Source organism: Stigmatopora argus, chromosome 6 (genome assembly GCF_051989625.1).
Source record: "Stigmatopora argus isolate UIUO_Sarg chromosome 6, RoL_Sarg_1.0, whole genome shotgun sequence".
NCBI classification, from domain to species: Eukaryota; Metazoa; Chordata; class Actinopteri; order Syngnathiformes; family Syngnathidae; genus Stigmatopora; species Stigmatopora argus.
The window spans coordinates 5,160,705-5,182,499 of NC_135392.1; the positions used below are offsets into that span (position 1 = coordinate 5,160,705).

General features: G+C 39.2%; 1 protein-coding gene across 5 annotated transcripts; it reads right to left on the bottom strand.

Moving 5' to 3' along the window:
• Positions 1-227: 227 nt before the first annotated feature.
• Positions 228-21,788, bottom strand: tmem43 (transmembrane protein 43). 5 transcript variants are annotated; one of them, XM_077603360.1, is made up of 16 exons: positions 21,638-21,788; positions 20,593-20,733; positions 20,391-20,525; positions 19,180-19,274; positions 19,039-19,088; positions 18,526-18,595; positions 17,870-17,940; positions 17,641-17,768; positions 16,984-17,034; positions 16,150-16,251; positions 15,958-16,075; positions 15,259-15,444; positions 13,807-13,943; positions 10,593-10,732; positions 2,787-2,937; positions 1,559-2,124 (listed from the first exon to the last, which is right to left on the bottom strand). In XM_077603360.1, the coding sequence occupies exons 1-14, from the start codon at positions 21,653-21,655 to the stop codon at positions 10,715-10,717; spliced, it is 1,320 nt and encodes a 439-aa protein (XP_077459486.1). In that variant the 5' UTR covers positions 21,656-21,788; the 3' UTR covers positions 1,559-2,124; positions 2,787-2,937; positions 10,593-10,714. The 5 variants fall into 5 exon arrangements, with proteins under 5 accessions (XP_077459490.1, XP_077459489.1, XP_077459486.1 ...); XM_077603361.1 differs by lacking the exon at positions 2,787-2,937; XM_077603362.1 differs by lacking the exons at positions 1,559-2,124; positions 2,787-2,937 and adding an exon at positions 7,815-8,709.
• Positions 21,789-21,795: the final 7 nt, after the last annotated feature.

Genomic DNA, 21,795 nt, shown 5'->3' on the forward strand with positions numbered 1-21,795 from the left:
CTGGGGAGAAAAAGTGTCCAAAACTCCACTGGGGAGAAAAAGTGTCCAAAACTCCACTGGGGAGAAAAAGTGTCCAAAACTCCACTGGGGAGAAAAAGTGTCCAAAACTCCACTGGGGAGAAAAAGTGTCCAAAACTCCACTGGGGAGAAAAGTGTCCAAAAAGTGTCCAAAACTCCACTGGGGAGAAAAGTGTCCAAAAAGTGTCCAAAACTCCACTGGGGAGAAAAGTGTCCAAAAAGTGTCCAAAACTCCACTGGGGAGAAAAGTGTCCAAAAAGTGTCCAAAACTCCACTGGGGAGAAAAGTGTCCAAAAAGTGTCCAAAACTCCACTAGGGAGAAAAGTGTCCACAAATCAAAACTCAAAAGACCAAAATACTTACCTGCACCGGTAAAAAAAGTGTCCAAAAGTCCACCGGTAAAAAAAGTGTCCATAAATCCACGGGTAAAAAAGTGTCCATAAATCCACGGGTAAAAAAGTGTCCAAAACTCCACTGGGGAGAAAAAGTGTCCAAAAAGTGTCCAAAACTCCACTGGGGAGAAAAAGTGTCCAAAACTCCACTGGGGAGAAAAAGTGTCCAAAAAGTGTCCAAAACTCCACTGGGGAGAAAAAGTGTTCAAAAAGTGTCCAAAACTCCACTGGGGAGAAAAAGTGTCCAAAAAGTGTCCAAAACTCCACTGGGGAGAAAAGTGTCCAAAAAGTGTCCAAAACTCCACTGGGGAGAAAAGTGTCCAAAAAGTGTCCAAAACTCCACTGGGGAGAAAAGTGTCCAAAAAGTGTCCAAAACTCCACTAGGGAGAAAAGTGTCCACAAATCAAAACTCAAAGACCAAAATACTTACCTGCACCGGTAAAAAAGTGTCCAAAAGTCCACCGGTAAAAAAGTGTCCATAAATCCACGGGTAAAAAAAGTGTCCATAAATCCACGGGTAAAAAAGTGTCCAAAACTCCACTGGGGAGAAAAAGTGTCCAAAACTCCACTGGGGAGAAAAAGTGTCCAAAAAGTGTCCAAAACTCCACTGGGGAGAAAAAGTGTCCAAAAAGTGTCCAAAACTCCACTGGGGAGAAAAAGTGTCCAAAAAGTGTCCAAAACTCCACTGGGGAGAAAAAGTGTCCAAAACTCCACTGGGGAGAAAAAGTGTCCAAAAAGTGTCCAAAACTCCACTGGGGAGAAAAAGTGTCCAAAAAGTGTCCAAAACTCCACTGGGGAGAAAAAGTGTCCAAAAAGTGTCCAAAACTCCACTGGGGAGAAAAAGTGTCCAAAACTCCACTGGGGAGAAAAAGTGTCCAAAACTCCACTGGGGAGAAAAAGTGTCCAAAACTCCACTGGGGAGAAAAAGTGTCCAAAACTCCACTGGGGAGAAAAAGTGTCCAAAAAGTGTCCAAAACTCCACTGGGGAGAAAAAGTGTCCAAAACTCCACTGGGGAGAAAAAGTGTCCAAAACTCCACTGGGGAGAAAAAGTGTCCAAAACTCCACTGGGGAGAAAAAGTGTCCAAAACTCCACTGGGGAGAAAAAGTGTCCAAAACTCCACTGGGGAGAAAAAGTGTCCAAAACTCCACTAGGGAGAAAAGTGTCCACAAATCAAAACTCAAAAGACCAAAATACTTACCTGCACCGGTAAAAAAAAGTGTCCAAAAGTCCACGGGTAAAAAAAGTGTCCAAAAGTCCACGGGTAAAAAAGTCTCCAAAAGTCCACGGGTAAAAAAAGTGTCCAAAAAGTCCACGGGTAAAAAAGTGTCCAAACGTCCACGGGTAAAAAAATGTCCAAAACTCCACTGGGGAGAAAAGTGTCCAAAACTCCACTGGGGAGAAAAGTGTCCAAAACTCCACTGGGGAGAAAAGTGTCCAAAAAGTGTCCAAAACTCCACTGTGAAGAAGTATCCATAAATCCGCCGTCCGTCCGTCCATGCCGTCCGTCCATGCCGTCCATCCATGCCGTCCATCCATGCCGTCCGTCCGTCCATGCCGTCCGTCCGTCCATGCCGTCCGTCCATCCATGCCGTCCAGGTTGAACTTCACTTTAGTGTCCCGGAGGTACTGAGCCAGGCCGGCGTGGTGCAGTCAGACCAGGTGGCCCCAGGCCTTTTAGAACTCAAGCCGCTGTCCAGGAAGATGTCCGTCAACTTAAAAAAGCCACACAGGGACAGAGTTTAGTCTGCTTTCTAAACAAACATTTATAGCCTTAATTCCATCGTGTACATACACTACAACAAGTGCATGCCATACAATGTTTGTCAATCAATCACATTTGCATTTAACATCATTAACCAAAACTTTGAGCCCATTCACACCGACAAATAAGTGTATTTTTACAAACAAAATCATAGGAGTATGAACATTAGCTTAACTAACGCTCATTTAGCATCCACAATAAAGTACAGTTAGAAGCACTACGTGGACTCCCTGCTAGCGTAGCGATTAGCCATTCGCGGCTAGCGCTAGCCTCGTGCTAATCGCTCATTAGCATGATATTTCCACACAAAAAAAGACAGTTGGAATCCCGTAACAATAACCACCGCGTTAAGAACACCGCTCGGTTCTTATGAATACTTGCCCAATACATAATTTAGCAAAATAACATTAAAATTTAAGCTTGAGGTTTAACCTTAACCCATGCTTGCTTAGCGGAGCTCAACATGGCGATCTTCAGCTCAAACTAAAGGCACACTTGTTCACTATAACAAGTAAGTAACTCGTAAGACATCAAAATAAACGCACACTTGTTCATTATAACAAGCAACTAACTCGTAAGACATTAAAATAAATGTTATAATTATTGTTATACCTGACTGGCGTGCAATAGGTCTGAGATACAGTGTGCCTAGCCCCACCACCTGAAGTCATTTGAAGTTAATCAGCGTGTTTTCGTCTCAGTGCCCTGTGATTGGCTGGCAAGCCATAGTTGGCCGTGATAGGCTCCAGCATCCCTGCAACCCCTGCGAAGTAAAGCGGTGCGGAAAACAATTGAATCAATGAATGATTTATTTTGAAAAACGGAATTATATCGGCACCATAAGATGGACCAGAGCTATTTTGTATAGCTACCAAAGAGATGTGTATTCTCAAATCAATAAAACTGAATACAGTATAAACCATTATATATATATATATATGTGTGTGTGTGTGTAATGGTTTAATTTGAAACTGCTGTATTCAGTTTTATTGAACCCATTTATATATATATATATATATATATATATATATATATATATATATATATATATATATATATATATATATATATATTCTCGTCCTTAAAAGCCAAAAGTCAATATGTACTTGACTATTTGACTGTGGTTTCAAAGTAAACCATTACACGCGGATCTGTGTCTGTGCGCGTGTCTGTGTCTGTGCGCGCGTGTGTCTTTGCGCACGCGCGTCTGTGTGCGCGGGTCTGTGCGCGCGTCTGTGCGCGCGTCTGTGCGCGCGTGTGTGTGTGTATGAGTGTGTGTGTGTGTGTGATGGTTTACTTTGAAACCGCAGTCAAATAGTCAAATACATATTAACTTTTGGATTTTTAGGAAGAGAAAATGATTAGAGTCCAACCATTATGACTAATTTGTGGCATCCAGGAGCTAAAATCTGTCATCGCCGCTGGCTAAAACTGCCAGATGGATTTACAAACAGTGGAAACTCCCAGAAAACAAGCACACTGTATAGTAAGGCTTTTTTTCCCTTGAAACATTTTTAAAGTTGTTTAACAATCGCCGCCAGTGTCTCCGTCAAGGCAAAAAAAATAATTTCTGCGTCATCATACATTTTTCCCTGACCATTTATTTAACCGTATGTCCGCAATATGTATGGATTGGAGATCTGTCACGTAAAGTTAAATTGAAAAAGGTCCTTGGCGGAGGCGATTGTTTTTTTTTTTTGGAAGAGGTCACTCTAAAAGTATTCATCCTGAAATGTTCCATGATATTTTTCTTCCCGGCTGGGTTTAAGTCGGGGGATAATCGTTTAGCGTTTACATAGTGCTTTTTCATTTGCCATTTTTTGGGACGGATCGTAACGATCACCTCCTCGCCGTCACCAATTAGCTGGGGGGTGGGCAAAGGGTTTGTTGAAGCAACGGGGGTTGGGCAAGAGAAGCACCTGACGGCAATCCACTGATTGCACTTGTAGGACACTAGTATTGTGGAAAGCTTTGCTCTTTATGAAAACCTAGATTTTGTGGAATAGTTTGAAATGAAAGCTTAGTTTTATGGGATGCTATGCCTTTAAATCAAATGAAAAGCCTTTAGTGTCATCATACACCGCTGCATATAATGAAATGGGTGAAATATTCAACAAAGGTGCTCTTAAATGAGTCAAAATAGTCAAAAGTCTGCATTTTGATGGCCAACATTTACAATAGGTCCAGAAAAAGACTTGGATTGGCTTGGAGAGTCTGCAACAGGGGTCCTCGAGGGCTGCTGTGGGTTGGGCCAGCATTTTTTTTTCGAAACATCCAGCACAGACTCGGACTCAGTTGAAGCAACGGGGGTTGGGCTGCAAAAAGCACCTGACGGCAATCCACTGATTGCACTTGTAGGACACTAGTATTGTGGAAAGCTTTGCTCTTTATGAAAACCTAGATTTTGTGGAATAGTTTGAAATGAAAGCTTAGTTTTATGGGATGCTATGCCTTTACATCAAATCAAAAGCCTTTAGTGTCATCATACACCGCTGCAAAAAATATCATTCAACAAAGGTGCTCTTAAATGAGTCAAAATGGTCAAAAGTCTGCATTTTGATGGCCAACATTTACAATAGGTCCAGAAAAAGACTTGGACTGGCTTGGAGAGTCTGCAACAGGGGTCCTCGAGGGCCGCTGTGGGTTGGGCCAGCATTTTGTTCCGAAACATCCAGCACAGACTCGGTCGGACTCAGTTGAAGCAACGGGGGTTGGGCTGCAAGAAGCACCTGACGCCGATCCACTGATTGCACTTGTAGGACACTAGTATTGTGGAAAGCTTTGCTCTTTATGAAAACCTAGATTTTGTGGAATAGTTTGAAATGAAAGCTTAGTTTTATGGGATGCTATGCCTTTAAATCAAATGAAAAGCCTTTAGTGTCATCATACACCGCTGCATATAATGAAATGGGTGAAATATTCAACAAAGGTGCTCTTAAATGAGTCAAAATGGTCAAAAGTCTGCATTTTGATGGCCAACATTTACAATAGGTCCAGAAAAAGACTTGGATTGGCTTGGAGAGTCTGCAACAGGGGTCCTCGAGGGCCGCTGTGGGTTGGGCCAGCATTTTGTTCCGAAACATCCAGCACAGACTCGGTCGGACTCAGTTGAAGCAACGGGGGTTGGGCTGCAAGAAGCACCTGACGCCGATCCACTGATTGCACTTGTAGGACACTAGTATTGTGGAAAGCTTTGCTCTTTATGAAAACCTAGATTTTGTGGAATAGTTTGAAATGAAAGCTTAGTTTTATGGGATGCTATGCCTTTAAATCAAATGAAAAGCCTTTAGTGTCATCATACACTGCTGCATATAATGAAATGGGTGAAATATTCAACAAAGGTGCTCTTAAATGAGTCAAAATGGTCAAAAGTCTGCATTTTGATGGCCAACATTTACAATAGGTCCAGAAAAAGACTTGGATTGGCTTGGAGAGTCTGCAACAGGGGTCCTCGAGGGCCGCTGTGGGTTGGGCCAGCATTTTGTTCCGAAACATCCAGCACAGACTCGGTCGGACTCAGTTGAAGCAACGGGGGTTGGGCTGCAAGAAGCACCTGACGCCGATCCACTGATTGCACTTGTAGGACACTAGTATTGTGGAAAGCTTTGCTCTTTATGAAAACCTAGATTTTGTGGAATAGTTTGAAATGAAAGCTTAGTTTTATGGGATGCTATGCCTTTAAATCAAATGAAAAGCCTTTAGTGTCATCATACACTGCTGCATATAATGAAATGGGTGAAATATTCAACAAAGGTGCTCTTAAATGAGTCAAAATGGTCAAAAGTCTGCATTTTGATGGCCAACATTTACAATAGGTCTAGAAAAAGACTTGGATTGGCTTGGAGAGTCTGCAACAGAGGTCCTCGAGGGCCGCTGTGGGTTGGGCCAGCATTTTGTTCCGAAACATCCAGCACAGACTCGGTCGGACTCAGTTGAAGCAACGGGGGTTGGGCTGCAAGAAGCACCTGACGCCGATCCACTGATTGCACTTGTAGGACACTAGTATTGTGGAAAGCTTTGCTCTTTATGAAAACCTAGATTTTGTGGAATAGTTTGAAATGAAAGCTTAGTTTTATGGGATGCTATGCCTTTACATCAAATGAAAAGCCTTTAGTGTCATCATACACCGCTGCATATAATGAAATGGGTGAAATATTCAACAAAGGTGCTCTTAAATGAGTCAAAATGGTCAAAAGTCTGCATTTTGATGGCCAACGTTTACAATAGGTCCAGAAAAAGACTTGGACTGGCTTGGAGAGTCTGCAACAGGGGTCCTCGAGGGCCGCTGTGGGTTGGGCCAGCATTTTGTTCCGAAACATCCAGCACAGACTCGGTCGGACTCAGTTGAAGCAACGGGGGTTGGGCTGCAAGAAGCACCTGACGCCGATTCACTGATTGCACTTGTAGGACACTAGTATTGTGGAAAGCTTTGCTCTTTATGAAAACCTACATTTTGTGGAATAGTTTGAAATGAAAGCTTAGTTTTATGGGATGCTATGCCTTTACATCAAATGAAAAGCCTTTAGTGTCATCATACACCGCTGCATATAATGAAATGGGTAAAATATCATTCAACAAAGGTGCTCTTAAATGAGTCAAAATGGTCAAAAGTCTGCATTTTGATGGCCAACATTTACAATAGGTCTAGAAAAAGACTTGGATTGGCTTGGAGAGTCTGCAACAGGGGTCCTCGAGGGCCGCTGTGGGTTGGGCCAGCATTTTTTTTTTCGAAACAGCCAGCACAGACTCGGTCGGACTCAGTTGAAGCAACGGGGGTTGGGCTGCAAGAAGCACCTGACGGCAATCCACTGATTGCACTTGTAGGACACTAGTATTGTGGAAAGCTTTGCTCTTTATGAAAACCTACATTTTGTGGAATAGTTTGAAATGAAAGCTTAGTTTTATGGGATGCTATGCCTTTACATCAAATCAAAAGCCTTTAGTGTCATCATACACCGCTGCATATAATGAAATGGGTAAAATATCATTCAACAAAGGTGCTCTTAAATGAGTCAAAATGGTCAAAAGTCTGCATTTTGATGGCCAACGTTTACAATAGGTCCAGAAAAAGACTTGGACTGGCTTGGAGAGTCTGCAACAGGGGTCCTCGAGGGCCGCTGTGGGTTGGGCCAGCATTTTTTTTTCGAAACATCCAGCACAGACTCGGACTCAGTTGAAGCAACGGGGGTTGGGCTGCAAGAAGCACCTGACGGCAATCCACTGATTGCACTTGTAGGACATTAGTATTGTGGAAAGCTTGCTCTTTAGGAAAACCTACATTTTCTGGAATAGTTTGAAATGAAAGCCTAGTCTTATGGGATGCTACGCCTTTATATCAAATCAAATCAAATGTACGTATGTATCAAAAATACGACCAAGTAAGGCTTTTTTCTTTAAAACAACAACAACAAATTATAGTAAGGCTTTTTTCTTTAAAAAAACGACAGTATAGTAAGGCTTTTTTAAAATTAAAAAACGACATAGTATAGTCAGGCTTTTTTTCTAAAAATACGACCATGTATAGTAAGGCTTTTTCTCCTAAAAAACGACCATGTATAGTAAGGCTTTTTTCCTTAAAAAAACAACAACATAGTATAGTAAGGCTTTTTTTCAACAACAACAAAAAACCGAACGTGTATATATAGTAAGGCTTTTTTATTTAAAAAAATGACCATGTTTAGTAAGGCATTTTTACATGAAAAAATACCATGTACAGTCAGGGAATTTTTTACAGACAAAAACGACCATTTATAGCAGGGGTCCCCAAACTTTTTCCTGTGAGGGCCACATAACTTTTCCCTTCTCTGATGGGGGGCCGGTGTCAGTTTGTAACAGAAAAAGTGTGACGATCGTAGGGGAGCTTAATTTTTTGTTATTGTTTTCCAGAAAGCCACACATAACCAAATAACCCTTTCCAGGTTCTTTACAGAAAAAAAGTCAGGAAACATAATAACCTCTATTAATGAAATAAATAATAACTAAATAACCCTCTCTGAGTTCTTCACAGAAAACAACAGGAAATAAATAACACTATTTATGAAATAAATAATAACTAAATAACTCTCTCTGGGTTCTTCATAGAAAAAAAAGCCATGGAACATTAACTTTCTGTTGTGCCATGCACAATCTTCTCCCTTTGCTCTGAAGTTTATGCACGACACCACAACCGTCATTACAGAATCCCACGTCAACATTTTGCAGCACAGTGCTTGCTGGTGAATTTGGCAGTGGACTCGTAGCGGGGCGGTGAGACCCCTTTTTTCCAACTCCCGGTTCATGCGTCCCATTATTAGACCGCGAGTTTCGGCCACCATGCTAGGAGCCCCGTCAGTCGTGATGCTAGCTAGCTTTGACCAGTCCAGGTCCAACTTCTCCATGGTTTGGCACACTTTGTCAAAAATATCCTCTCCCGTTGTAGTCCCTTTGAGACTTTGGAGGGCTGCCAGATCCTCGCAAATCTCAAAGTTTGCGCTAACTCCACGAATAAAAATGAGCAGTTGCGCTGTGTCTTGCACGTCCGTGCTTTCATCCAGTGCTAATGAAAAAAAGTCAAATTATTTCGTCTTCTGCTGCAGCTGGGCATATACATTACTCCCGATTTCTTCAACGCGTCTGGTCATTGTACTCACCGACAGACTTACGGCATTAAATGCATCTTTCTTCTCGGGACACACCTCCTCCGCGACAGTATCCATACATTTCTTAACAAACTCTCCGTCAGTGAAAGGCTTACCGCTGCTTGCTATCAATTTAGCAACCCAAAAGCTGGCCCGAACCGATGCCTGGTAAACTATCTGGTGTGCCATCAGGGCTATATTCCCAAATAATATTTCAATTGTGGGCCCGGTTCTGATATCTGAAAAGCTCCAGTGTTTGTATTTAATCACTAAATGCTGCTAGGAAGTGGATTTTACCCCATTTTAGTGCATTTTTTTGCGTTTCACCATTGTTTGTCCATCGCTGTCTTTTCCCGGGGAAATCACCCCCTGACCCGGTTGTAATGTCTGAAAATCTCCAGTATTTGTATTTAATCATTAAATGCTGCTAGGAAGTGGATTTTACCTTTTGAAGGCGCTATGAGAAAATGCGCGGACCACCACTGCACGAAATTAATACTGAAAACCTATATTGACGACAATAGGCGTTCAATTCATTTTAACTGCGAAGGACTGCAAGCAATTGAATGAGGAATTTAAATAGATAATAGAATTATCTGCAACAAAATACAATTAACAGCAACAAAATACAATTCCAAAAACAAAATAACAGTTCATTGAATGTACATATATCTTTGTCTTTTTTAAAAACATTTTGTTAGTTGTTGTTGGTATTGTGGCAGTTTACTGAATGTAATGACGATACGATATTGACGATTTGTGTTGGTAGTTGTAGAGTAGACCACCCTCTTCCTCCCCCTCACCCTGACCCCCTTACTTCCCTTCTCTTGATCCTCCAGCGGCGCATTCAGCGACGGAGGCCAACAAAGCACACCTTACAAATTATTTGGATATATTCGACAACAGTCACCGGGTAAGCACGTCGCCATTCGGGGACAATGGCAGCCGCCGTCTCTAAAAACAAACTGTTGTCTTCCGAGCCGCGGATGCTTCGTCAAGCTCATTTTTCTGTCCGCTGCTCTGCTAATGCTAGCCGAAAAGCTAACGGACCTGAACAGTCGCATTGACTTCCGGTGACGCTAAGCTAATTAGCTAACCAGCTACTATCGCATAAAAAGTGGATTTTTTAACCTGTTGTTTCTGAAAAACATCCTAGCGGAAACATTTTTAAACAACGTATCTCATTTTTTTATCACTGTAGAAAATGAAATGTGAAGGTTTTTTATTTTAGCCAGCCCGCTATTGTAGGCTGCCGTCGATCCTTTAGTAAACAGAAGGACTTCCTCCTTTGGGCAAATCGGGCCCGATGCTATCCAAAATGCTAGTTAAAACACTAACTTCATCTCTTTCTTCACTCCTTTACATGACATCGGTAATGATATTACACAAGTGCGATATACGACCTCGGTGAACGGTTAAGTTTGCTATATAGGTGAGGAAAAAGAAATCAAGATGAGGGCCAATATTAAACGTCCAGATTCAACAGTCTGTCACGAAATAATCTGCTTTGAGTTTCAAATTTGTTGCGACCAGGTTGTCAATTTTGAAATGACGTATTATAATATTAGACTTAAACCTCGAAATGATATTTTCAGAACATCTGGAGTCTTCGTTATGTCGACATAAGCATCATCTTCATAAATGGTGCAGTGTTTGACCCCGTTTAGCGTTAAGCCGCTCGTTTTCAATAGTTGGGACGTTATTTGCCGTTAATGTGGCGGCAATTAGTTGAAATAACGGGCGATATATTTGTGGGTAATCAAAAATATTTTAAAAATCCGACATTAAATGGGTTACTTACCAAAACACGAAATCCAGCAAAGTTCTAGTGTAGTCATACCTTGAGAGACGATCTTAATGCTTGTATGTCGATTTACTCGGATCTCAAATCAACATTTCCCATAGAAATGAACGAAATTGAAATTAATTCGTTCCCACCATCTGAAAAAAACACCAAAAAAACAGGATATTACAATGGATTTTTTTGGTTCTAATTTACCATCTACTAACAGAGTAACAAATAACTAGTGGTTATAATGTTTAATACTATAATGACACATAATATTCAGTACAAGTGGAGGGTAGACAGAGAGAGACTTGACGGATGCGCTCGTAACGTAACATAAAGTTTAAATTTAACTTAAATGAATGGAGGGGGCTCACCAACTTCAAAGATTGGATAGACTTGTGGGCTGCAAGCCCCTCCCAGGTAATATGGATCAAACATCTTTTTACATCGCCCGCTTTTAGTGCAAACGCATTGGACGTGTGTCAGATTGAATTCCAATGAATGTGTTTGACAGCCTGTTTTCCGTCCTCTCCTGTGCAGCTATGGCGGCAATCCGGAAAAAGCTGGTTATCGTGGGAGATGGCGCATGTGGTAAGACCTGCCTGCTGATTGTCTTCAGCAAGGACCAGTTTCCTGAGGTCTACGTGCCTACTGTCTTCGAGAACTACGTGGCGGATATCGAAGTGGACTGTAAACAGGTATGAAGGCTGACTCATGATCAAGGTTACAAAATTCTTGTGGGTAATTCTAAAACACGGGTGTCAAAGTGGCGGCACGGGGGCCTAATCTGGCCCTCCGTATCATTTTGTGCGGCCAGAGAAAGTAAATCATGAGTGCCGACTTTCTGATTTAGGATCAAATTCAATTGAAGATTATGGATGTATATTATATTTCCTGATTTTCTCCCTTTTAAATCAATCATTGCAATTTTATAATCCATTTTTTTTTGTTTTTAGTTCAAAAAGTAGGAAAACAAATGGATGAATTTACAGGATGCTTTTCCCAAAAAAATGTTAAATCACTTTGATAGTCATCAAACTTGCCATGGGAAGAGTGAGTTTATATCTTAAGTGGTTGGTCAATAAGTGGTCACATAACTAATATAAAGATGATTCAATAGTGATAACATTGAATTTGTTGTCCCCATTTCCACTGGCAGAGGTCAAGTTTGTCACATAAATCGGAGTCCCTTTAAAAGGATCAAAGAGATCAAAGATACCAAATTGAGTCACTTTAAAATGATGAAAGAGATCAAAGACACCAAATCAATCTCAGACAAACTCTTTTCACAGTGCAAATGTTTCACCAGTCTATCCAAGAAAGATCCTTGAAATCCTGTAGGAATTTTCAGAAATCACTCAATTGCTGATTGGATGATGGTTCTTCTCATTAACCAATCCGCATTAAGTCACAATATGACGTATTGGTCGGGAGAAGAGCAAAAATATCATTACCCGTCAAAACTAATAGCTTTCAGTGACGTTGTTTTGCGCTAATTACATTGCATTGTGATTGCGTAAAACAAGGATGGTTTAAATATTGTTTGCGTTATAAATGCAGTTAATCCGGAGCAAAAAAATGTTTTTTCCTTTTTTAATCCAAGTGCTTGCATGTTTTGCCAGGTGGAGTTAGCCTTGTGGGACACAGCGGGCCAAGAAGACTACGACCGACTGCGACCCCTCTCCTATCCAGACACTGATGTCATCCTCATGTGCTTCTCCATCGACAGTCCCGATAGTCTTGGTAAGGCCACGTGCACAGAAACGCCCGTCTTTCTGCTAACGCTACATTTGAAAGTGCCTTCGCCTCGGCTTTAGATTGGCCATTACCTGTCTCGCCTGACGTCTTGTTTTATTTTTTTTAGAGAATATCCCAGAAAAGTGGACCCCAGAAGTGAAACACTTCTGCCCCAACGTACCCATTATCTTAGTGGGTAACAAAAAGGACCTGCGAAATGATGAGCATACCCGCAGGGAACTTGCCAAAATGAAGCAGGTAAACAAAAGAAAGACCACCCACCAAAGCTAAATGATGTCTATTTGGCTGAGATGATTCTGATGATTAAGTAGAAATATATTTTTTAAAGAAATAATAGTGTCGGGATTAAAATAAGGCTTGTTCAAAGTTAACCCCTAGATGCCTGACTAAACCTTTACAAATATACATCTAAAAGCTTTGAGGGGATTTCTACAATTCTTCAATTAATAAAAAATATTAAATAAATAATTATATAGAAAATGTCATTGTAAAAAATACGATTAGAAATGGTAAAATACTCAATTGAAAATGAATTAAAAATTAAATGACTTGAATAAATTCCTTTATTGTAGCAATTCCACTCTCAAAAATATTTTGTATTATTTAAAATGTTAAAAAAATATTTTTTTCTACATTTAGTTGCTAAATAGATTATTTTTTAAAAATTTTAAATAATAACAAATATTTTTGAGAGTGGAATTGCTGCAATAAAGGAATTTATTCATGTCATTTAATTTTTAATTCATTTTCAAAAAACCTCTGTTGAAAATGTATTAAAAATTAAATGACTTGAATACATTCCTTTATTGTAGCAATTCCACTGTCAAAAATATTTTTAATTTAATTTTTTTTTTAAATTCAATATTTAGCAACTAAATATAGAAACAAATATTTTTTTAAACATTTTAAATAATAAAAAATATTTTTGAGTGGAATTGCTACAATAATTTTGTTTATTCAAGTCATTTAATTCAACTCATTCAACTCAAGTCAAGTTATTCAACTCATTTTCAACAAACTGTTTGTTGAAAATGAATTAAAAATTAAATGACTTGAATAAATTCTTTTATTGTAGCAATTGCACTCTCAAAAATATTTTTTATTTAAAATGTTAAAAAAATATTTTTTTCTATAATTTAGTTGTACTCTGTTTGTTTTAATATTCATTTTTGCTGTCGGGTATTTTTTCAATCTAATTTGGGTATGCAATATTTTTGTATTAATACTGCTTTTCTCTACCAATGTATTCCTACTATGTTTCATATACATTTGTTACATGTCAATTTGGGCATTAAGTGATTAATTGAAACGATAATAGCACCGAGTAGGACTGGTAACAAATCTACAAATAAGATTAAGGATCAGGTTTCACTCTTTAATATTTTTTTTCTGCTCGTGAGACTACTAGTACTGCTAGGTTAAGGTAATACACAATCAGAAGAGTGCCATGTATAAAAAATTTCCTTACCTCCCCCTTAGGAACCTGTGAAGCAGGAGGATGGACGAGACATGGCCAACAGGATCGGTGCCTTTGGATACATGGAGTGCTCAGCCAAAACAAAGGATGGCGTGAGGGAAGTCTTCGAGATGGCCACCAGGGCGGCGCTACAGGCCCGGCGGGGAAAGAAGAGCAATAAATGTACCCTCCTGTAAACAGGGGTGGCACGGGACTGCTACCTTTTTGTGAAAAAAAAGAGCAGCAGGTCAAAGTCCCCCACAAAAGACTGTTCTCACCAATTTTTACAAAAGATGCAACGCTTTTACTCCTGTATGTTTTCGTCTTAAGCTTGAAGTAGGTTCTGTCAGTATTGGAAATCCTTTTTTTTTGTACTAAAGCATAAATCAATCGGCCATAACGTAAGCTCCAGTATCGGCACGTAGTGTCACGAGAAGTGCATAAAACCTGCCAACCAACGACAGTCAAGCGCTGGAGCCCTGCCTGCTGACCCGACGAATGTTTCCACAGCCAACTAGGGTAAAAAAAATAATTAAAAAAAAAGTACCTGATCCCGGCCGGTGACTTCTGCAAAAAGCGAACGCACACGTCAAGTCGAGGTCGGTTTGCCCAGCTCCATTGTGTGCCTCGTGACCGTGTGCACGATATGAGACTGGAATCCCAATTTTGTTAACAAGCAAATGGAAACTTAGTGTTTGTGTAATAAATTACTTTGTAAGAATCTTGCTTCTTCGCAGCATCTAGTATTTTACGTGTCAAAATCTCACTTTGTCAATTTAATCTTTAACCCTAGAATGGTAAACCTCTTTCAGGGGTTACCTTTCACGCTTCTGAAATAGAGGGTTACCATGGTTACCGGGGGTAAAAATGGGTCATAAGCAAGACGGTGCAATGAAGGGTACCCATTTTTTACCCGGTAACCATGGTAACCCTCTATTTCAGGGTTTACCTTTCACCCTTCTGAAATAGAGGGTTACCATGGTTACCGGGAAAAAAATGTGTACCCTTCATTGCACCATGAGATATGGCTATCAAAGGTTAATTGCAAATTATTAGTTAGATCGTATTTGGACCTGGACGGTTGTAGTTCATTTTGAACTTGTTTTCTATTCTTTAAACAAACCGCTTCAAAAGGAATTTTCTCAACCATTCCGGTAAACATTTATTAATCTTCAAGTAAACCCAACACATTCCGCATCAAAAGTATAAATGTCTTATTTTTGGATCAAAAGTGGCTTGAAATAGAGAAAAAATCCAACATTTAAAAGAATAAACAAAGGAAAAAAAACTTGGAGTCATAATAAATGTGCCTTAACAATGTTAATTTTGTGGACTTAAAAACAGAAAATATGGATATTTGCCCCAAATCAGATTTTATCCTCTTATAGCCTAAGAGTGGTCTTTTCGAAGCCTTCATTTGGATTCTTGCTTTAGTCTCGCACTCAAGTCACAAATTCTTTTTACCTGGGAGTCTCCAGCGTGCCAGGAGCATGGGAAGGAACGCTACAGCTCCCAGAGCGGCCGCCATTAGGGGTCGGTAAAAGAACCAGCCGGCTGCGATGGTCAGGAGCGAGAGCGAGGAGGCCACACACAAGGCGAAGATCTTCAGCCCCACAGAAACGAGGTCTCTAAGAATAGGAACCCAGTCCACTGAGGACCCCCAAAGTGGAAAAAAAAATTGTCAGTCTTCAATTAAAAGGTCCAAACCAGATACAGTAATACCTCGACATACAAGTGCCCCGACATACGAGCAATTTGAGACACGAGTAAAATTTCGAGCAAATATTTATCTTGAGATACGAGACAAATTTTGATATATGAGCATACAGCGGACGCGATAGGCTGCTCATAAAAAACATGGACACTGTCTTTCTACCCGCAACTCCCTTGTGTAATGTCTCTACGAGCACTGGGCGGAGCGTTTCATTTTTTCAGTGTTTCCCCCCCCCCCTGTTAGTCAGTGCAGAATGGCGGAGCTTGATCGCTAATACGAGAGGAGTATACTACTTCTCGTTGGAAAGTGGTCGTGCATTGTGCTATTGTGAGGACATTTGTGTGCATCATTTTGGGAATATTTTGTTCAGTCCCGGAACGCATTAAGCTCGTATCTCAAGGTACCACTGTATATGTGCTCGACTGTCGTGCATGTGTGTGTGTGTTCACCCAATGTGAAGATGATGCGCGTGGTCAGCTGAACGGCGATAAACATGAGGGCGAACCCCGCTGTCCGGAGTCCCCACGTCTTCATGTTGTTGGACTGCTGAAGCTTTGCAAACACCTCCTACACATCGCATGTAGAGCACGTCTCAATGTGAGTTACTTAACCCCCTGACCCCCCCAAAAAGTCCAACAAACCTCTGCGGAGAGGTCCTCCAGGTATAAGACCTCCAAAACATCTCCTGACTTGGTTTTGAAGGGTAGCAGCTTGTCTCCTTTCTGCTTGGCTACCACGCTGACCTGGAATACAATCGCGTGGGTCAAAACAAAATCGCGTGGGTCAGTGAGATGGGTTTTTTCTTCTAATAATTACAAAGCCATGATTGTGGTTGTAATATTCAAAATGACATGTATTTTACCAAAACAAAGACAAGAGCTAAAATGCTATTAACCTTTCGACAAATAAAAAGAAATGAATAGAATTTTGCCTTCAAACATTGTGTCCATCATTTCATCCATCAAATCTGCATGTGAAAATGGTTACAGTCTTCCCTCGATTATCGCAAATTCACTTCTTCACAATTTGTTTCTGCTATTATTTAAAAAAAATCTCTATATATATATTTATGGTCTGGTTTACATTAATTGCGATGATAGAGAGATTACTACTTTTTTCTTCTTCTTGCATCCATTGCTTTGTATATGTGAAAAAAAAGTCCTGCTTGCAGCTTGATTTCAGTTTTTGGTTTTAAGTCAATGTCTTTTCAAAAATTCCTGTACTTTCTCATAATGTTTTGAAGTGGAAAGCTCAACACGAATACTCCGATTTTTTGTATTTATTTTTACTTGTTTTTAAGTTCCCATGTTTTTTGTTCAGCATCATTTTCAACATATCGAATAGGTAATCATGAAGAAGTAATGTGCCATTTTTTTTTACAGTCAAGTTAAAGAAAAAAACTTCCATATATTGCACGCACTTACAAAATAAAATAAGAATTGTAAGCCCAATTTAAGAGAATGTTCAGAACTCACCGTATCACCACTGGATCCCGCGTACAAGAATCTCACGCGGAGATCTCCGACCTTCCAAAGAGTACAAATGACAAAATTAAAAAAATTATAATAATAATTAAAATCTGCATACTAGTAGGCTGGGAACAGTAAAATAGAATTTAATTTCAGTTCGGCTTTCAAAGTGCTCAAATATGTTAATTTTTGGTACAAAAAGGCAGGGGGAAAAAATACATGTTATGGCTTTTTAAAAAATGTAAATGGTGTATAATGAAAAAAGTAAGCTTTTTATAATACATCTTAAACTTCTGGTAAGAACATTATAATTTCTGTCATTAGAAAGCGCCAGGTTCTCATAAGTTAGACTTATTTCTTTTTTCAAATTGAATAATTTCATATTTTGCATTTACAAATTTATGATATTGACCCTAATAATATGCTTTTGATTCATACAGTATTTCAGAAATACCACTTGTGATAATTTTTCTTAAGATTTTCCCTTCAAAGTAACACTTATTAAAACCATCAGGGGAAAATTGGGAATCAGTGGGCAGCTTATACGCGAGAGATAGTAACATTCAAACATTTTAAGGCAATTTTAAGGGTGCGGCTTATACGCGAGGCGGCTTATATGCGAGTAAATAAGGTAATACATTCACTTGAATAGCTCTTGCTCACCTCAGGCCTCTTTGGCTGTTGCGTGTGATAGAAATAATCATCGCTGATGGTGAAGAAAGGGTCCAAGTTAGAAGACTTCAAATCACTTAGGCTCAGTGTCCGGAAGTTATTAATTTGTTCCACCAGTCCTGGGAAGTAAATACATACGAGTCAGGCAACAACAAGCTACATATACAAATATGTATAGTTGTTTTGTTCCAGTCGAGTGTTCGTGACAAATGGCGGCTACCTTGCGATAGCGTGAAAGGTCCGACTTGGATTTGTGGAGCTACAACGGTCACGCTCTCGACTGCCATGGCACTGACATGCGGAAAGATATTAAATAAGTGGAAGAAAATGGATGGATGGATGAGAATAAAAATGCAGAAATATTGTTTTGGATCAATATCGTAATTGCAGATAAAAATGATGGCAACGTTGTTTTACACACTTAGATTGCAATGCAAGTAGCGCAAATCATGTATGAAAGGTAACTGATAGGTTGAAATGGAAACAAAATTGGTCAAGTGGGGTTTAACTGCAGAAGTCAAATGCAACGTAACAGTTCAAAAATTGCGGTTACTAAAGTGACACATCCAAGATGGCGTTAAAAATAAAGTAAAAGATTCAAAAAATTGAAAAAATATTTTTTTCCTTCAGTCCTAGTAGCAAAAGTGGATTTTCACATTAAAAATGAATAAATAAAGAAATATATATATATATATTTTTTTTTTAAATAATTAATAGCGGAAAAAAATCGCAAAGTAGTGAATTTGCGATAAGTGAAGACGTGATAATCGAGGGATTACTGTTATATTTAAAAATTGATATCAACACCAAAAATACACGGGTAATATCGGCGACGGTATTTCAAAATAAAAGGAGAATGAGATGAGAATGATGCACCTTGGGTTTTGATGACCAATTTCTTTATCAAAAGACCGACTGTTGATCAGCTCCGATTTCCACTCGGTATCTACGACAAAAAGAAAAAAAGGTTAAAGGCAGGTATTTGGACACTGTTTACTTTTTACGACACCAGAGGACTTAAAAAATAAATAAATACAGCATTCAGACGTGTTGCTTTATAATTCTGGGATGTCACAATAAATGGCCATTGAAGATGATGATTTTCATGAACTCAATGACATTTGTTACTCACGATATTTTTCCACTACTTTTTTTTTTTTAAAGTTCATAAAAATTTGAAAATCATAAGCGAAAGCCACTCTTGCTACTAGTTCTCAACACTGAAGTAAAAAATGTATTTTTTTAATAGGGGTGACCCTACTTCGTGATTTTTCCATTAACCATGATATTCGAGGGATCACTGTACTTATTTTTTTTCTTTTAATAAAAGTCACTGTTGTAGCATATATCCCAAAACATCTGCACTTGACTTAAATTCCAACTACTCACTGTAGGAGTATGTGGTCTCGGTTTTAGTTTCACCATTCTCTTGGTAGTCCCTGAAATGAATCACACAGCGAGGAACTGAGATTCCGATTTCGGAATGAGGACAAAAAAAAGACCTCGCCACGCTATGTTAGCAAGACTCACCTGCTCTCCTGGTATTCCACCCACTGATACATCTCCACTTCTCTCTTCAACTTTGCCGCCAGCACTTCTACATCGTAGTTGGGGTCATGTAAAGGCTATCGGCACAAAAACACAGACTATTAAACTATCAAACTATGGCCTGCTGTTTAGTTTTTACTATCCAGCGATAACAATATGAAAATATCGTTGAATATGGCCTGTGCAAGAAGTTTAAATTCAGCCTACATTGTTGCCGTTGTGTTAATAATAGATGTGCCAAGAAGGGATTTTTTCCATATTTTTGACCAGTAAAAATAATGCAATAAATAATGTATTCGGTAAATGACAAATAATATTTTTTTTACATTCAAGTAGTCCTTGCTGAAATGTTTTGTGTACAAATATTCCACACTTCTCTGGTACTATTATTAGATTCTAAATAGAAGTATTTCCACCGGAGTAAACCCGGAGAAAAACCATGCAAGCCCGGAGAACATGCAAACTCAAAATACAGAAAAGTCCAGTTCTGGGATCGAACCCTCGATCCCAGAAGTGCAAGGTCAGTGTGCTAAACACTCATCCTCCCAATGTTTACTTTTACAGAAATAAATTCATATAAAAATAATGCTATGTGATATATATTGTGATATTTTTTCCTTTTTTTCCTTACGCCAACCTTTTTCTTTTTACTCTCTAAAGCACATGTGTCAAAGTGGCGGCCCAGGGGCCAAATCTGGCCCGCCGCATCATTTTGTGTGGCCCAGGAAAGTAAATCATGAGTGCCAACTTTCTGTTTTAGGATCAAATTAAAATGAAGAGTATAGATGTGTATTAAATTTCCTGATTTCCCCCTTTTAAATCAATAATTGTAATTTTCTAATCCATTTTTTCTGTGTTTTTAGTTCAAAAATCATTTTGTAAAATCTAAAAAATCTTTTTAAAAAAAGCTAAAATAAACATTGTTTTAGATCTATAAAAAACTGAATATTCAGGGCTTTTAATCCAGTCCTATTAATCCATTTATTAAAAAAATCAAAATATTATATCTAAAATGGTCCGGCCCGCATGAAATCGAGTTGACGATAACGCGACACCCTTGCTCTAAAGTTTGTTTCAGTTCCATAAATAGAACTTTTGGATGGATTGGACATCAATCATCATCAACGGCAGCCAATTACTTAATAAATACATTTGAATTCATATTTTAAAATACCAGCAAGTAGTTGGTCTACCTTCGAGGTGCGCAGCGGTGCAGACAAGTGGACCAAGCGGTTTTCGTTCTGCGGTTCGAGGCTGGCCGAACTTTCGAGCGAGACCACTTGAGCGAGTCCTTCGTCTAGAGAGGATGCTGTCTGGAGGGTGCGTCCCTAAAGTGAGGAAGAAACACATGTAATTATCCCCCCATTTTTTCTACTGTATGCAAATGATTCTAACCTCATTGGTGAAAAGAATATAGATGGATAGGAAGAAGAGTCCCACGCCAACAAGCGTTCCTCCTGCTGTGTCGCTTAATCGTTCCAAAAATCCTGGGTTGGTCTTCGTTTTTACACGCTTGTGAGAGTCTTTGCCTGAAAACTGGAACAAATAAGCAGGAAATTAAAGGGAATCATAAGAATGAGGCAGGGAGATGAATGCAGAATTGAACTTGAAACTGAATATTTGTCTCTACTTGGATTTGTTTCTGTGTTTCAGTTTGTTGTGAATAGTAATAATAAATAGGAGAAACCATTTCTGGACACTTTGCATTGGGATGCTTTCTTCTCTATAACTAAGGGAGATTTTTTTTGTCACTTTTTATAAATTTGGGGGGATTTTCAGGTCACTTTCTTTACTGTCGTTGTTCATGAATTTTCATTTGCTCTTCCTAGTCGTGGATTGGATGTCTAGAACTGTCAATGGCACTGAAAAATGAGCATTCACAGCAAAATCCCAGTTCATATGTATTGGAAAAGAGAAAATTTTGGGTCACTTATTAATTTTAGGGTACTCAGGTCACTTTTTGTTGATTTTTTGGGGGCATTCGGGGGTTACTTCCTGGATATTTTAGATCACTTTGTATTGATTTTTGGGAGTTTCTGGATTACTTGCTGTAGATTTTGAGGCCCAGGAAGTGGGTATTACGAATATGATTTTTTTTAAATTATTTTTTTATTTTTCAAATTTGGGTGAAAGCGTACGCTTTTGTAAAGATACTGAAACCACGTATGCACACCATGTCACGATTTCCGTCAGAAATGAATGGTCGCGAAATAAATAAGGATAATTTAGTCAAACGTGGGGAAGTTTATAAAACATACTTAAACAAATTCCATGTCAAACAGCCACAAAACGATACGTATATTTCTACACGACGATCTCAACTGATGGATAAATTTGTCGGCTAGACGACTTCAACATTTGTGGATAGTATGTCATTAAATAAATAAAAATAATAGAGAAAATAACTTTAAAAGGGTAAGTATATGTCATTTATACTTACGTTTGTCGACGCAGACATTTTGACAACAAATGCCAGAAAAGTTTGACAACCAATGAGATCATGCCATTTCTTCTTTTGGTTTAGATTGAATAGTTGATGTCAATCAACAAAAACTCAATGCCGCCACCTAGCGGCATGTATGGGACTCTCTAGTAGCA

Bases quoted from the DNA above. Each gene is read 5' to 3' on its own strand.
- tmem43 (XM_077603361.1), bottom strand. The intron at 20,526-20,592 runs GTTAGAATCATT...TCCTCACTTTAG, and splicing joins ATATTCTTTTCACCAATGAG to GGACGCACCCTCCAGACAGC. The intron at 18,596-19,038 runs GTGAGTAGTTGG...TTTTTGTCGTAG, and splicing joins CGAGACCACATACTCCTACA to ATACCGAGTGGAAATCGGAG.